The sequence below is a fragment of the Oncorhynchus tshawytscha genome, linkage group LG16 (assembly GCF_018296145.1).
Source record: "Oncorhynchus tshawytscha isolate Ot180627B linkage group LG16, Otsh_v2.0, whole genome shotgun sequence".
In the NCBI taxonomy this organism is placed as follows: Eukaryota; Metazoa; Chordata; class Actinopteri; order Salmoniformes; family Salmonidae; genus Oncorhynchus; species Oncorhynchus tshawytscha.
The window spans coordinates 49,855,571-49,872,967 of NC_056444.1; the positions used below are offsets into that span (position 1 = coordinate 49,855,571).

The window sequence follows — 17,397 nt, forward strand, 5'->3', positions numbered from 1 at the left end:
GTATATTTTTTAAAGATGGCCACTACTATACAGTATAAAACAAAGGCTATGGATGAATGGGGCATACTGTGTGTAGTGCAGTAAAGAACACTGGCAACTGGGACTGGTCATTGCATTGGAAATGTAATATTTTGTCAAACACTGAACCCTGTTGCCCTCTAGTGGCTTTATCCAGATATGAATCATCTATGCCATTACTTGAGCTGCATCTCAATCATCCAAAAGACTCCTTTCCTTGTCTCCTTTCCTTCATCTGCACTGATGTGAAAAACTCTGGTCAGATTAGAGCAGATGAAGGACAGGAAACAAGGAGAGAAAACTACATTGGACTACCGAGATACACCACTGGTGTCAGCATTTGCCTCACTGTTTGACATTGCTGGATGTAATGACCGCAAAGGTCAAAACAGGGAATCATTTGTGTTTTATTGACCAAGAAAAGTCATTTCTTTGAGCAAAAAAATGTAAATAGCTTGAGAGAAAACTTCACTTTAATATCACAAAATAGTAAAACAGAAGTACACAGTGACAGAATAAAACAAATTAAAAACAGATGCGGTTCTTAAAAGACACCAAATAACATGTCTACTCATCATTACACTGGCACTGACCAATCTTAAAAATCATACTGGTTTTAAAATGTTTTTGTTTTTTATCTCTGGGCCTTACCTCTTTTCTCCACCAGTATAGAGCCTGTGACTAAATAATACGTACACTCTGAAAACACACCAATCAACATGTATTAAGTACTATGATATATATATTTTTTTAAACGTATTGAGGAACCAAAGGAGTCACAAACTGCTCATGAAATGCTTTTTACTGACATTTTCGTTTGACGTGAAAACAAAGTGCAATCAAGTCAGAGGTTCTCTTCTTACCTCCCGAAGAAACTCACATATACTTACTGGCAGAAATAAATCCCGAGGTCAAAAACAAATATTCCTTAGACAACATAATGTGCTGATCAGTTATTCGTTTAGAGGATGTTCTCAATTGCTTCCCATGTCTATAGCGCAACGCCGGCATTCATTCCTTCCGTCAATCGGAATCAAAATGTGTGATTGATTGCAGCCAAACAGAAATACATGCTGCGTGTGATCAAAATAACGTGAACATAGATTGGCAGTATGGCACAAGGTCAGATGTGTGTACAGGGGTGGCATTATCAAACACATTAAAAAAAACTACCTGTCCTACAAAATCAAATACAAATACACACTGACACAACCTGTTATGACATGCTAGTCCCTTTGAGCTGTTGGCTGCAGAGTGACAACATGTGTTAAACAAGACGATCCTGTTGAATGCAGTTAGCTCAGGTTCAGTGCTGCAGTAGACCTTACTGCAAAACCCACAGAATAGGGCCTAAATTAATACAACAATTCTCTGTTTAGACCCTTGGGGGGGGACACTTAAGAATCAGTAAACAGTATTCTCCCAGAAGGCATTGCATTCTATTGCACACGTCCCTTTACAGGCATAGTGACAGAGTCTTGGTGGTGAATGGGGTGAGAGCAAAGGACATAGAAAAAAAAGAAAGAACAGAGATTGAAAAAGAGGAGAGAGAACAAAGCGCATGTGTGTGGAGAATCACAGCTATTCCCGAGGGCAGAACAAGGATGTGGAGTTGAATAAAGCTTGGCTTGCACAGCAAGTCCTAACCCCTGACCCAAACAGAGATGAGGGTTTACCCTCCTTAGGGGTTTTGGTCTAGTTCTCATCCACAGAAGAGAGGAACAATATTTCTTTCTAGAGTGCGTACATGATTTGACACTACTGTCAAGCGTAACATCTCCCTTTTACCTTCTCTACATAGGGTAGCAGAGCCATATGAGTGAGCCTCCTGGGTTCGAGTCCTCCTGCAGTCCCCATAGCTGCTCCAGAGGAACAGAGCCAGTGTCTGTGTTTTGTATACATAGCCGGTGGCAGCAGAAGCAGTCCCAGGTCCCACCCAGTGGTTCAGTACCTGTAGCTTAGGTTGGCTGGTGGCTATGCCCCTGTCCTGACATGTCCAGGCCCAGCCCCATGTCTGGACTAAAGCTATAGCTTGACGTTGCTCAGGTCCTTGGAGAGAATCTGGAGGTAAGTCTCATGGATGGCACTGAGAAACGCTGGGTCATTCTGCACAGGGCACAAACACAGGAGAGAGAGAGAAGACTTATCTTCCAGTCATTTTGTATAACAGTACAAACAAGTTCCCAGACTTCAACTGCTTCAGTTCACTCGCTCTCTCAAGTATTAGATTTAGGTACATACAGAAGGAATTCCTAACATAATTCATAACCCATGCATAACACATTCATACGCCGTTCATGAGCATTTCATAAATGCCAACAGCAGCCAGATGAAATCTACAGTAGAAAACCCCTGAACCTGACGGAAGGCTTCAAACACAAGAAAAAGGCTTCAGCTCTCTCTGTACCTTGATGAGGTGGATGAGTGTGTCCTGCAGCTGGGTCCTGTTGCAGGGGGATTGGGGGGGCTCCACAGCCCCTGTGGCTGCTGCTGGAGGGGAGGGAGGAGCAGCGTGCCTCTGCAGTTCCTTTGTCTTGGCAACAGAATGCTGAAAGGCGCTCGGTGAGAGCAGCACTGAGCGCTCCGCCCCCGTCAGTGAAGCACCCGCCCCCGGTATCACAAGCCCTGCCTTTATAGGAACAGCCTTGGATGGGTGAGAGAAAGAGAGAGGGCAGGAAGAGGACATGGTAAGATTTCATTTCAACTATGTAAAGAACTGCCTGTACAATCAAAGCCATCTACATCATGATAGCAAAATCATACTAACAGGCATGGTTTTCGACGGTTTCTGAGACTGAGCGAACACATCCATTTCTTTACTCTGTGGCTGAGAAAGACAAGAAAGGGAGCCCTTCAGAAATGACAGATTACACAAAGTCCGCATCACAAAGAAATAACAGGGGCAAAGGCAGTTACCTACCTGCACAGGGCCTGTGGGAATGCTGCAGATGGCAGCAGGATTGGGGATTTGCTCTCTGAAGCTCTGGGGCGTGGCCAGCGGGCTGGGCAGGAAGTTGGGTGCGAGGACGGGCTTGTGGAGATCAGAGGGGCTGGGTTTCAGCGAGCCCAGGAGATCCTGCCCCAGGTAAGTCAACGGAGGGCCAGGGGGTGGACCGCGAGCCTCAGCCCCAGGTGTAGCGACCAACAGCGGGGACATAGAGTGCTGGAGTTCCCCTGGAGGTCCACCGGGAAACACGGGGCTGCCGTGGAGGGTGTAGCCTGGGCTGGGGCCACCTCTGGCCTCCATCAGGGGGATCAGACCAGAGGCCAGGTGCCGGTTGTTGCCCACTGGGGCTGCTGTGAGGCGGGGTGCCAGTAATGGCTGGAAGGGTATGGATGGAGTGTAGTGCTGGGCCTGGAGGAAGTTGGCGGGGCTCGGGGCAGCAGGGTCTGTGGAACTCTGGGTAGGCATGGCTGGCAGCAGGCCGGTCTCCTTGGGTAGAGAACTGCCAAACAGCTCCTCCACGGTGATCTGCCTCTGGCCAGAGTGGGAGTTCTGCAAATACAGTAATAACAGTCAATAGGAAACAACACTCTATCCAAGTATGACTGACAAGTAAGAGTCATTTCAGTCATGCGGGAGAACACTTGTTACAGGTAGCGTGTTGTCAGACAAAGTGCATTCATCTCAGGCAGAATGTGGTGCTGTACCTTTTCTGGCGGTGGGGCACTGGGAGCGCGCTCTGTAGCACCGCCGGCTGTTTTCAGCGTCTCGGTGTTCAACCCCTGCTCAGCAGTAACGGACATCTCAGTTTCACCCGTCTGAATCTAGTTAACGCACAAAATAAATCCCACAGACACATGTATCATTTTGACATTCCAACTAGTGTTTCCCGTCTAATGCAGAATTAGACCCCGTTTTGGTTTTGGCCCTAGTGCGTCACAGCGGATTCAAATGATCAACTCATCATCAAACCAAAACGTGCACCCCTCGGGATCCAGAGGACAGCGTTTGGGAAACGCTGGACTAATGTAAATTGGGAGGGCTGTGAGCAATCTCAGCATTTAAAACAATGAAAAACACTTGGGGCAGCAGGACTAAGATCTACAGAAAGAGAGTGATACCAATAAAGAGTAAGTAAACAGACAGGCAGTGAGTGAGTTCTTCACTGACTACGAGAGAGAGAGAAACAGAAGGGGGACATTGCTACCCCATCCACAGCTGGCTGCACCAAATAATCCGGATTTTAAATCGCACTCTAATTCGTGATGTATGTGTAGGGGTAAAGTCTGTCAAACAATACTATTTTCTGGACTGTGTTCGCGTGTGTTTGTGGAAGTGTTGGGATTTGTAACTCGAAAAAGTGATATAGTAACTGGTCACGTTTAACAAAAGTAAAGTTACTTAACAATATTACTTTGGGTGGAAAGGGATAAGTTATATTACTTTGTGTTAGTTTCATGGAAAAAAAAATCTCAATCTCCCTGTTTGTTTGACTGTCGGAGGGAGCAAGGCGATCCGTGTGCGCTCTACCAAAGATGACTAACTCGGGTTTGATCGCTGGTTTCTCCTTTCATCGGCGGCGCTGCTTTCCTGTACTAGTCTACAAGTACTGCGCTATCATATGGGCTGCTTAGTTAGCCATATATACTGTAAGACAAACATCTGTACAGATTTCATATCTTTTCATTCAAAAACTTTCTCAAGCCGCCAGTTCTGGTCACGCGTTGTTTGACAAATAAACTTGAATAATACTACCAAATTTGAAAAAGTAAGGTGTTACTTTACTTTTGTTACTCCTAAAAGTCATCCGATTTATGTAACGCAATACTTTTGTAACGCATTTCCCCCAATAGAGTCCTGGGCGACGACTTGACGATAAAGACAGTCTCTCACCCTGTGGTATTCATCCTTGGCCTTGCTGAGGAGCTCCAGGATGTCGATGGGGCGAGGTTCTGCGCAGCCATTGGTCCTCCCAGGGATGTTGGCCCTCTCTGGGGAGCCCCGGTGGGCCTGCATGGCTTCCTGCTTCACGATCCTGGAGGACAGACACAATAAAAGACAAACACCCTCGCAAATCAGTGGGGGGAAAAAAACCCCAGTAAAACACACAATCCAATCTCATATCTGTAACGTGCTAAATTACTCCCTGCAGCGGTGTGGGTGACGGTGGTTTTCATAGCTGTGGGTTAGTGGTGGTGTGCTTCACAAGGGCCATACTCACTTCACCATGAGCTGAGCGATGCGCTGGCAGTCCTTCTTATCGTAGAACCAGATGCTGTATATACCCACTGTAGGAGGAACACAGCGAAAAGAGGGAAATATTTTTTAAAATGGCAGGCGGACGGTTCACTGGCGCTAGGATGCATCCCTTAGGCGGAGGGAGGTTGTGGGAAATGGATGGTTCAGCAACTTTGAGGCAACAGCGTGTGACAGGAGTGTCACGTTGCATACGTGTGAGAGAAGAGATTCTTGCCAGGTTTCCCCTCAGAGGCTGGTAACCTAGCAACGGTAGTGTTTCTACAGCTACCTGGGGAACTCTGGGACGTGTAAACAGGTGTGTGTAAAAAGGCCGTATTTTCTAACATGAAGCACTGACACAACCCCTCCACTAACAGATGTGTGCAACGAGAGCAACGGCAGGACAAACCTGAACGGTCGAAATCACACCAAAACAAAATGGCAAGTCACGATCCCTTCACAGTCACAAGGACAGCCAAGAAAGCCCTCCCTCCCAAACACACTTGTTCATGATATTCTTTGCATCCCCTCCCAAGTGGCCTGCAGGCACTCGACTACTGGGGAGGAGTCACAGGGTTCCAGTCAGACAAAACTGCTTCCCTCTAGATGAGTGGATCAGACGCCTACAGAACTACCACCGAGAGCAGACGTATTGTATCCATCCCATCCATGAGGTGGTTTCCAGGCAGCTCCGGAACATAAGAGGCCCTGGGGCCAGAGGGACACGTTTTCTCCCCGTCAGACAGAGCTCCTGGGTTGGGTGGACCCCGTGTTAGGGCAAGGCCATGGGCGGAGGAGACCCGTCAGAGGAGATGCTCCTGCTCGACGCGCCCGGTCAGCCTCGGCGTGACCTCCGGCACAAGGGGAAGGTCATGTTCCAGAGGACCCTGCGAGGAGGTCTGCTGAGTGCTTTTAGAGGCAAGTCTAACTGGAAGGCTAGTGTGTTTAGCATGTGGTCAATGTCCATCTGATTCATTTGTGTGCATGCATCTCTACACAGGGGTCAGCATAGCAGAATATTAAAGAGGTGGCATTATGTCAGAGGGGGCATGTGTAAATTAAGACTTATTTCCCTGTATGTCTGTTGCACAGACAGGGTCCTTTCATTTTCCTTAGGACTAAACAGGAAGATGAAAAAGTCGATTTTATGATGGGATTGCAGTCGAAGACGTCATACCTTCGTCATCAAAAGAGTCTGGAAGAGTTCAAGTTCTCCTTTGAATTCAACACAGTTTGACAGACCTTTAATGACCGTGTGCAAGCAGTGCTCTGCAACTTCATTCCAAAAAAAGAAGTGTGTTTATAAAACATTGATGGTCTTCATTATTTATCTGCTGTGAATTAAATAAACAGCACATTCAATGCTAAATTTAGCCTAGTAATACAAAATATATACACCAGCAGCTCTTTTAATAGATATATAGGGTGATTCCGTGCCAGCCGGAGAGGAACATATTTTTGGTATCTCAGATTCTCCTGGCAATTCTCACATTTGGAGAAAGAATGTTTGAAATGCATTATACATTTGTATCACTTTTTGTTGTTGTTGAAAATCATGATGAAAGTGGCCATTTTAGGCCATTTGTAGACCTCCTGTAAGACCCTATGATCTGTGAACCGTACATGATACAGACATTTTGGTGTCTTTAGAATTCTTGTGTTCTCTAAAGTATGGAGTACGTCTTGATTCTGATACACAACGTTTCACATTCATTTATTCATCTCAAAATGAAACCGTTTGATTTGGTTTGGAACAGTTTACAAGTACATCAAATTTCCCCAGAGTGGGCTCTCGGCTAATTCTGAAGGTATGATGCATTTTATGAGCACCACCAACACAGTGAATGAGAAAATAGATTCAAAGGGAACTCGAACTGTGCAATCCTAAAGGAGGGCTGTGATTGGTTAATGACCTATCATGTCATGTTCTATGTATAAAATGAGTGATGTCATTAATATGTACCAGAGAGCCCACTCTGAAAATGTGAGGTGTTTGAAGAGTATATTGTCACAAACAACATCTACATTTTTTTTTTTTTTTTAAAGTAGATATAAATATGTTTTACATTTAATAAATTAATGTTTTTTATTTATTTATTTCACCTTTATTTAACCAGGTAGGCAAGTTGAGAACAAGTTCTCATTTACAATTGCGACCTGGCCAAGATAAAGCAAAGCAGTTTGACAGATACAACGACAGAGTTACACATGGAGTAAAACAAACATACAGTCGATAATACAGTATAAACAAGTCTATATACAATGTGAGCAAATGAGGTGAGAAGGGAGGTAAAGGCAAAAAAGGCCATGGTGGCAAAGTAAATACAATATAGCAAGTAAAACACTGGATTGGTAGTTTTGCAATGGAAGAATGTGCAAGGTAGAAATAAAAATAATGGGGTGCAAAGGAGCAAAATAAATAAATAAATTAAATACAGTTGGGAAAGAGGTAGTTGTTTGGGCTAAATTATAGGTGGGCTATGTACAGGTGCAGTAATCTGTGAGCTGCTCTGACAGTTGGTGCTTAAAGCTAGTGAGGGAGATAAGTGTTTCCAGTTTCAGAGATTTTTGTAGTTCGTTCCAGTCATTGGCAGCAGAGAACTGGAAGGAGAGGCGGCCAAAGAAAGAATTGGTTTTGGGGGTGACTAGAGAGATATACCTGCTGGAGTGTGTGCTACAGGTGGGAGATGCTATGGTGACCAGAGAGCTGAGATAAGGGGGGACTTTACCTAGCAGGGTCTTGTAGATGACATGGAGCCAGTGGGTTTGGCGACGAGTATGAAGCGAGGGCCAGCCAACGAGAGCGTACAGGTCGCAATGGTGGGTAGTATATGGGGCTTTGGTGACAAAACGGATTGCACTGTGATAGACTGCATCCAATTTGTTGAGTAGGGTATTGGAGGCTATTTTGTAAATGACATCGCCAAAGTCGAGGATTGGTAGGATGGTCAGTTTTACAAGGGTATGTTTGGCAGCATGAGTGAAGGATGCTTTGTTGCGAAATAGGAAGCCAATTCTAGATTTAACTTTGGATAGGAGATGTTTGATATGGGTCTGGAAGGAGAGTTTACAGTCTAACCAGACACCTAAGTATTTGTAGTTGTCCACGTATTAAGTCAGAGCCGTCCAGAGTAGTGATGTTGGACAGGCGGGTAGGTGCAGGTAGCGATCGGTTGAAGAGCACGCATTTAATTTTACTTGTATTTAAGAGCAATTGGAGACCATGGAAGGAGAGTTGTATGGCATTGAAGCTTGCCTGGAGGGTTGTTAACACAGTGTCCAAAGAAGGGCCAGAAGTATACAGAATGGTGTCGTGAAAACAGTATTAAAAAATCTAAACATATTCCATATTTTTAGAACACACTATAATAAGTATAACGAGCACCAGAATGTTCACAGATCATAGGGTCTTACAGGAGGCATGTATAGGTCTATAAAGGGCCTAAAATTGCCAATTTCATCATTCTTAAAAAAAAATTCAAAAAGGTTTATGATACAAACATAAAAAGAATACTAAACATCCCTCCTTCCAATGAAGTTCCCATGTGAGAATTACCAGAACAATCTGTTCCCGCTGGTGTGGAAATCGCCCTATAGTTAAGTTTACCTAAACATGTTAACATGACCCTTCTCATCCCCACACTTTCTCAGAATATATCGTGTAGACCACGTGTCAAACAAGGCCCACGGGCCGGATCCGGCCCATGACACATTTCTATCCGGCCCGCGCAATGGTTTGGGATGTCAATTCCTTTTGGACCGCTTCCATAACAACCGTGATGCGCTGCACTCCCAAGTCATAGCAAACACTACCGAGGTGTAGCATGCTAAACGGCAGTGCATTGCCAAACACACCCATATTTTTTACTCCTCACAGTTGGATTAACACTCCAAACAGCCTACCCGACTGCTCGGAGGCGTCCGCATGGTCCTAAAGCACACCGTTGCCTCGTTTTGTATCACATTCCAATGATAAGACTGACAAATGGACTATCCTACTCACAGTTAGCGTTTCTGTACAGCAGGAAGGGGTCTTGAAGCTGAAACTCAAGGTCTTTGTTGATGGGCTCCACTAGATTCTCTGTGCTCAGCCGATTCATGATTGTGAAGCCATGATGAGGGGAAGCAGACCTGTGGATAGGTTATTGAGAGCAATGGAGATGGGCTACATGTTTTCATGACTCAAAAAAAGAAAGAGAAAAGCAAAGAGAATGATTAAGATAAAGAGAGTAAGAGGGAGGGGTGGGGGTTAGGGGAGAGATCAATTAGGGAGGCATAGACATATGGACAATATAAAAAGGCAACTATATCAAGGATAGAGGACAGGTGGTGAGACAACCACATATAAAAAAGGGGTTAGTTTAGCATCTTTACAACAGTGGCCCATTTAAAAAAGGTCACCACATATCTGATACAAATAAATTACCTTGCATAAACAAATAAGGTGCCCTCGATTTCAGTCTTTTCCTGAAATGGAAATTGCGCAGAAGAATTACAACTTTAACTTGATGAACATGAATCAATCATCAAGTACAAGATGAATAACCAAAACATGCAAAAAAAAGTCTGATATTTGGTCTGGGTTGCTTTCAATTTATTAAACCTTTTATTACGTTGCATTACGGTTGTACTGAATGACAAGCTTCCCCTAAACGGTTCTTCAACCGTCTTTAAGGTATGGTTAATCTCTCGTGGACAGAATACTTAAAACGGTACCGTAGATATGTCATGATTACAACGGGATGCATGAGACGACAAGCAGCATTAGTTCCTGTGCTTTCGACAAATCACGATTTCTCAGGTTTTAGCATCTTCCGAATCTCGGAAGGGGATGGGACATTTGGCCTATAGACTTGCAAAGAGAGAGGGTGGAGCTATTAGTTCTGGTTTCAATCCTCGTTCTCAATCTTCTTTTATGGACCCAGACCTTTATCGAGCATCTGACCAATTACGCAAGGCTTCAGTTCTGGGTTAACTGAGATTAATGCTGCGTTCACGTCTTGTCGGAAACTGAGTTAAAATGAATGCAAATGATTTGCATCGAGCTTCCCATTGGTTGATTCTGATACTTCCCAATTGGGAAACTCAGGTATCATCTTTCTACAACGAGTAAGCAAGTCGAAAATCTCTGAGTTTCTGACATGACGTGAACGCAGGTATGGTTTGATCCCATTAGGCAGGTGTGGCCTGATCAAAATGGCTGTGAAATATTGTGTGAAACCACAAAAAAATTGCAGCTGCGTGAAGTGATCCTTCAGAACAACACCGTTAACATTAAATCAAACATTGCACACCGCTGTGTCCTGCTGAATGGGGCCGATTGCTAGCTAGTTTACAGCGTTGGTACTTAGCTAATGTTTGCGAACTAGATAATATTTATCTACAAACTAGCTAGCTAGCTAACTGGTTTTAAGTTAGCTAACTTAGAACAGCCCCTAACATGGCAGCCGTTCTAAAACCTGTCCAAACTCTCTTAAACATATGGGGAACTTTGAGCAGTTCTGAACTGGCTCCGACTAACATTTGTGTACAAGGCACTCTGTGAATACCAAAAAGCCCCATGTGTCTGCTTGGGGAGTGGCAACTGAGAGCAGAGCGGACTTGAAGTGTCAGCTTTCCGACCCCACATTTGCATTTGTCATTTTCTGGCCTAACCACACAAAGAATCTATTATCAAATTGACAGTGACAGTCTAGCAAGTCCAGCCATTGTGGTTTCATCTCACTGTGATATTCTCAGTCAGATTTAGAGCTCTCAACATGAAAAAAATACAACATATTTTCATAGAATTTAAAGAACAGCACTTTCTCTTAGTCACAGACAGGACAAAATCATGTTGTGCTTAAAGCTGAAGTTGTGACAAGTCTGCACACATTTGAATGGATTCTCAGCCGCTCTGTGGACGTTTAGGAGAGAATTCTGTCGACAGTTATAAGAAAGTGAAGATATTGTCCTGTCATTAAGCATGATATTTATTTGGCAGGTATGATAGATCATATAGTAAGTTATTTACAATTTGATTGTTACTATATCTAGAAAGCATTTCAGTCATTTCAAGCCCTCTAGCCACACTTTTGAACAGGGAAAGAAATCATAGATATGATTTTGCAAAATATTTGTACTATGTACATGAGATTGTGTCCTCAAAAGTGAGTACACCTCAGTAATAAAAATACATTTAAAAAATCTTCCAAAAAGCTGAGTTCCAGACGTAATTTAAAAATAAAAAAAATGCAACATTACCTGTTAATGTTTACGTCAATCTCATGAAAAGTAATTCAGTTTGGGTATGTCTATTTAGGCAGAAATCTAAATGTTGCCCCATCATTTAATAGATGGCTCTGCCAACAACCAAAGACTCTTAAAATCTATTTGCTACACAACACAGCAGGAACATGCGTGTTGGCTTGATATAGCTAACGTTAGCTAGAGGTGTGTGGTTATCTACAATATCAGTCAAAAGTTTGTACACACCTATTCATTCAAGGGTTTATTTTTTAAAACTATTTTCTAGATTATAGAACAGTGAAGACATCAAAACTATGAAATAACACATATGGAATCATGTAGTAACCAAAAAAATTGTTAAAGAAATCTAAATATATTTTATATTTGAGATTCTTCAAAGTAGCCACGCTTTGCCTTGACAGCATTGCACTCTTGGCATTCTCTCAACCAGCTTCAAAAGTAGTCACCTGGAATGCATTTCAATTAACAGATGTGCCTCACCAGCAAAGCACCCTACACCGCCTCCTCCATGCTTCACTGTGGGAACCACACATGCGGAGATCATCTGTTCACCTACTCTGCGTCTCACAAAGACACGGCGGTTGGAACCAAAAATCTCAAATTAGGACTAATCAGACCAAAGGACAGATTTCCACCAGTCTAAATGTCCATTGCTCAGTTTTCTTCTTATTGGTGTCCTTTAGTAGTGGTTTCTTTGCAGCAATTCGACCACAAAGACCTGATTCACGCAGTCTCCTCCGAACAGTTGCTGTTGAGATGTGTCTGTTACTTGAACTCTGTGAAGCATTTATTTGGGCTGCAATCTGAGGTGCAGTTAACTAATGAATTTTTCCTCTGGGTCTTCCTAACCTGTGGCGGTCCTCATGAGAGGCAGTTTCATCATAGTGTTTGATGGTATTTGCGACTGCACTTTTTCCAAATTGACAGACTTTCAGGTCTTAAAGTAATGATGGACTGTCATTTCCCTTTGCTTATTTGAGCTGTTCTTGACATAATTTAAATGCATTCCAGGTGACTACATCATGAAGCTGGTTGAGAAAATGCCAAGAGTGTGCAAAGCTGTAATCAAGTGGCTTTTTAATCAGGTGGCTACTTTGAAGAATCTCAAATATAAAATATATTTTGATTTGTTTAACACTTTTTTGGTTAATACATGATTCCATTTGTTATTTCATAGTTGACGTCTTCACTATTATTCTATAATGTAGAAAATAGTAAAAAGAAAGAAAAACCCTGGAATGAGTAGGTGGGTCCAAACTGACTGGTACTGTATTTAGTTAGCTAGATTGCTAATGAAAAGCCTATTTTTAAAGTCTCTGTGATAAATTAAGTAGAGTAGATAGTTAGCCCTTGAGCATAACGCTAAGAGTCATTGGACGAAGGCATCTTGTTCTGTATGGGGGAGTTTTGTTAAGAGCCCTGACAGTCAGTCTGAAGGTTAACACGCATCGCTAGCGACACGGTTTTGGAAGCATAAGGACCTTATCTTTCATACCAGGGAGAAATAATTGGCAAAAAACAAAAGGTTAAATTGATACACACATTTATAGGGTTAGGGTTCCCACACGGTCATATTACAGTGCGTGTTTACAAACAGAAGACAGTGCTAATTAGCTATCATGCTCCGAATACCTGTGTGTAATTATTTATTCTCTTGCACCCCAGTATTTCGACTTGCACATCATCACTCCAGTGTCAATGCTACATTTGAATTATTTCGCCTCTATGTCCTATTTATTGCCTTACCTCCCTACTCTTCTACATTTGCACACACTGTACATCGATTTTTCTATTGTGTTATCGACTGTACGTTTGTTTATGTGGAACTCTGTGTTGTTGTTTTTGTTACACTGCTTTGCTTTATCTTGGCCAGGTCGCAGTTGTAAATGAGAACTTGTTCTCAACTGGCCTACCTCGTTAAATAAAAGGTGGAAAAAAAGGCCGCCAGAAAGGTGGCCACTGAAAAATACTGTCAGTTGAAACTGTGATAAAAACAGGGTACAGTAAGTGTATATTTAGCATTTGTGAAATTATTTTGATGTGATATGAAAGTAACATTAAATGGCTTTTATGTTTCTAGAACCGTATCGCAATTGAGAATCGATTCGCGTTTAGATAAGAGTATTTTGCTCTTCTGACAAAAACTTACGGTCCTTGAACCTTAGGGTAACTAACGGTAGGCTCCTTAAGAGTACATATTGGACTAGGTAGATAGCTAGCTAGCTACTGTACGTAGCCTGATAGTTACTTATCTAGCTATGTAACGCTAGCTAGCTACCTTTTAGTTAACAGAAAGAAACAAGCAACTCCTTTGGCGAGCTTACCCATTCATTTGCTTTGGAATTAAATGTGTACAGTGCTACCTGTCCGGTAACATCGAGAAGTTTGTTGATATACGGATCTTGTTGTTGTAGAGCTGCAAGGCTCATTTTACTGGCGGTCTCCATCTTGAATACAATGCTTACCACACGGAATAATTTCTATGAACACTCAATGTCCACTGTCCTTGGAAGACATGGTCACAATGCCTTATAGTTCTGCCCCACTTTTAGTTCCGCAATGAGTTGGAGTGATTGGTCGTGTTCGAGAGCGTCAAAAGTGAAACTCGTAGCGTATCATGTGTAAATTGTGAGTGATTGACTGATATACAAATGCTATTGATAATTTATTAATGACTCATGGTGATTTGTAGATCAGTCCAGTCAGTGTTGAATCTCATTTCGCAAGTGCCTAAAAATGATTGCTCGCTCACGCTCATGCATTTGAGAGGTGGCTATTTTGCTATGGGCCTGTCTATCCAAGTAGACTATATAACTTGATGATGACAAAACGTCAAACCCATAGCTCTGGATTATCATAACCCAGATCTCTAAAAACCCAAACAATATATTTTTTAAATCAACATAGCCAGCTGTCAGTGGAAAATAATGACCACACCAACCAATTCATCAATTTCTTTTAGTCCCAGGAAAAGTGTTAGGGACTGGGCAAAATATTATATTTTTTCCTTAGGGCCAAATACTATGTAGACTGCACGATTTACCACAAGGCGGCACTGATGCAATATATTTCGATGACACCGATAATCCATGTGGCAACACCTTTATAATGGACAATTTGGAGCTACTGGTGACCCTCAAATTTAAAGCATCTTTTAGCATAGGGGGGAAGACATGTTTTTGAAATAAGCATCTCAATGTGAGGTTTGGCATAATAAAAGAGATACCTGTTCTATCAAATCAAAAATCAAATCAAATTTTATTTGTCACATACACATGGTTAGCAGATGTTAATGCGAGTGTAGCGAAATGCTTGTGCTTCTAGTTCCGACAATGCAGTAATAACCAACAAGTAATCTAACTAACAATTCCAAAACTACTGTCTTATACACAGTGTAAGGGGATAAAGAATATGTACATAAGGATATATGAATGAGTGATGGTACAGAGCAGCATAGGCAAGATACAGTAGATGGTGTCGAGTACAGTATATACATATGAGATGAGTATGTAAACAAAGTGGCATAGTTAAAGTGGCTAGTGATACATGTATTACATAAGGATGCAGTCGATGATATAGAGTACAGTATATACGTATGCATATGAGATGAATAATGTAGGGTAAGTAACATTATATAAGGTAGCATTGTTTAAAGTGGCTAGTGATATATTTACATCATTTCCCATCAATTCCCATTATTAAAGTGGCTGGAGTTGAGTCAGTGTCAGTGTGTTGGCAGCAGCCACTCAATGTTAGTGGTGGCTGTTTAACAGTCTGATGGCCTTGAGATAGAAGCTGTTTTTCAGTCTCTCAGTCCCAGCTTTGATGCACCTGTACTGACCTCGCCTTCTGGATGATAGCGGGGTGAACAGGCAGTGGCTCAGGTGGTTGATGTCCTTGATGATCTTTATGGCCTTCCTGTAACATCGGGTGGTGTAGGTGTCCTGGAGGGCAGGTAGTTTGCCCCCGGTGATGCGTTGTGCAGACCTCACTACCCTCTGGAGAGCCTTACGGTTGAGGGCGGAGCAGTTGCCGTACCAGGCGGTGATACAGCCCGCCAGGATGCTCTCGATTGTGCATCTGTAGAAGTTTGTGAGTGCTTTTGGTGACAAGCCGAATTTCTTCAGCCTCCTGAGGTTGAAGAGGCGCTGCTGCGCCTTCTTCACGATGCTGTCTGTGTGAGTGGACCAATTCAGTTTGTCTGTGATGTGTATGCCGAGGAACTTAAAACTTGCTACCCTCTCCACTACTGTTCCATCGATGTGGATAGGGGGGTGTTCCCTCTGCTGTTTTCTGAAGTCCACAATCATCTCCTTAGTTTTGTTGACGTTGAGTGTGAGGTTATTTTCCTGACACCACACTCCGAGGGCCCTCACCTCCTCCCTGTAGGCCGTCTCGTCGTTATTGGTAATCAAGCCTACCACTGTTGTGTCGTCCGCAAACTTGATGATTGAGTTGGAGGCATGCGTGGCCACGCAGTCGTGGGTGAACAGGGAGTACAGGAGAGGGCTCAGAACGCACCCTTGTGGGGCCCCAGTGTTGAGGATCAGCGGGGAGGAGATGTTGTTGCCTACCCTCACCACCTGGGGGCGGCCCGTCAGGAAGTCCAGTACCCAGTTGCACAGGGCGGGGTCGAGACCCAGGGTCTCGAGCTTGATGACGAGCTTGGAGGGTACTATGGTGTTGAATGCCGAGCTGTAGTCGATGAACAGCATTCTCACATAGGTATTCCTCTTGTCCAGATGGGTTAGGGCAGTGTGCAGTGTGGTTGAGATTGCATCGTCTGTGGACCTATTTGGGCGGTAAGCAAATTGGAGTGGGTCTAGGGTGTCAGGTAGGGTGGAGGTGATATGGTCCTTGACTAGTCTCTCAAAGCACTTCATGATGACGGAAGTGAGTGCTACGGGGCGGTAGTCGTTTAGCTCAGTTACCTTAGCTTTCTTGGGAACAGGAACAATGGTGGCCCTCTTGAAGCATGTGGGAACAGCAGACTGGTATAGGGATTGATTGAATATGTCCGTAAACACACCGGCCAGCTGGTCTGCGCATGCTCTGAGGGCGCGGCTGGGGATGCCGTCTGGGCCTGCAGCCTTGCGAGGGTTAACACGTTTAAATGTCTTACCTCGGCTGCAGTGAAGGAGAGACCGCATGTTTTCTTTGCAGGCCATGTCAGTGGCACTGTATTGTCCTCAAAGCGGGCAAAAAAGTTATTTAGTCTGCCTGGGAGCAAGACATCCTGGTCCGTGACTGGGCTGGATTTCTTCCTGTAGTCCGTGATTGACTGTAGACCCTGCCACATGCCTCTTGTGTCTGAGCCGTTGAATTGAGATTCTACTTTGTCTCTGTACTGGCGCTTAGCTTGTTTGATAGCCTTGCGGAGGGAATAGCTGCACTGTTTGTATTCGGTCATGTTACCAGACACCTTGCCCTGATTAAAAGCAGTGGTTCGCGCTTTCAGTTTCACGCGAATGCTGCCATCAATCCACGGTTTCTGGTTAGGGAATGTTTTAATCGTTGCTATGGGAACGACATCTTCAACGCACGTTCTAATGAACTCGCACACCGAATCAGCGTATTCGTCAATATTGTTATCTGACGCAATACGAAACATCTCCCAGTCCACGTGATGGAAGCAGTCTTGGAGTGTGGAGTCAGCTTGGTCGGACCAGCGTTGGACAGACCTCAGGGGGAGCCTCTTGTTTTAGTTTCTGTCTGTAGGCAGGGATCAACAAAATGGAGTCGTGGTCAGCTTTTCCGAAAGGGGGCGGGGCAGGGCCTTATATCGCGTCGCGGAAGTTAGAGTAACAATGATCCCAGGTCTTTCCACCCCTGGTTGCGCAATCGATATGCTGATAAAATTTAGGGAGTCTTGTTTTCAGATTAGCCTTGTTAAAATCCCCAGCTACAATGAATGCAGCCTCCGGATAAATGGTTTCCAGTTTGCAGAG

The 17,397-nt window shown here is 43.7% G+C and overlaps 1 protein-coding gene across 3 annotated transcripts; it reads right to left on the bottom strand.

Annotated features, from left to right (window-relative positions):
- Nucleotides 1-473: 473 nt before the first annotated feature.
- Nucleotides 474-14,022, bottom strand: LOC112215827 (mRNA-decapping enzyme 1A). Of its 3 annotated transcripts, none has more exons than XM_024375246.2 (10): nucleotides 13,774-14,019; nucleotides 9,627-9,667; nucleotides 9,204-9,331; nucleotides 5,184-5,250; nucleotides 4,856-4,997; nucleotides 3,670-3,786; nucleotides 2,939-3,514; nucleotides 2,786-2,845; nucleotides 2,426-2,662; nucleotides 474-2,124 (listed from the first exon to the last, which is right to left on the bottom strand). In XM_024375246.2, the coding sequence occupies exons 1-10, from the start codon at nucleotides 13,894-13,896 to the stop codon at nucleotides 2,044-2,046; spliced, it is 1,572 nt and encodes a 523-aa protein (XP_024231014.1). In that variant the 5' UTR covers nucleotides 13,897-14,019; the 3' UTR covers nucleotides 474-2,043. The 3 variants fall into 3 exon arrangements, with proteins under 3 accessions (XP_024231014.1, XP_024231016.1, XP_024231015.1); XM_024375248.2 differs by lacking the exon at nucleotides 13,774-14,019 and adding an exon at nucleotides 9,917-11,349; XM_024375247.2 differs by lacking the exon at nucleotides 2,786-2,845 and having other exon boundaries at nucleotides 13,774-14,022.
- Between the last annotated feature and the right edge of the window lie 3,375 nt (nucleotides 14,023-17,397).

Coding starts and splice junctions, on each gene's coding strand:
- LOC112215827 (XM_024375246.2), bottom strand. CDS start 13,896: ATGGAGACCGCCAGTAAAATGAGCCTTGCAGCTCTACAACAACAAGAT. Junction 9,668..13,773: donor ATTCCAAAGCAAATGAATGG/GTAAGCTCGCCA, acceptor TTTCCATTTCAG/GAAAAGACTGAAATCGAGGG. Junction 9,332..9,626: donor ACCTTATTTGTTTATGCAAG/GTAATTTATTTG, acceptor ACCTATCCACAG/GTCTGCTTCCCCTCATCATG.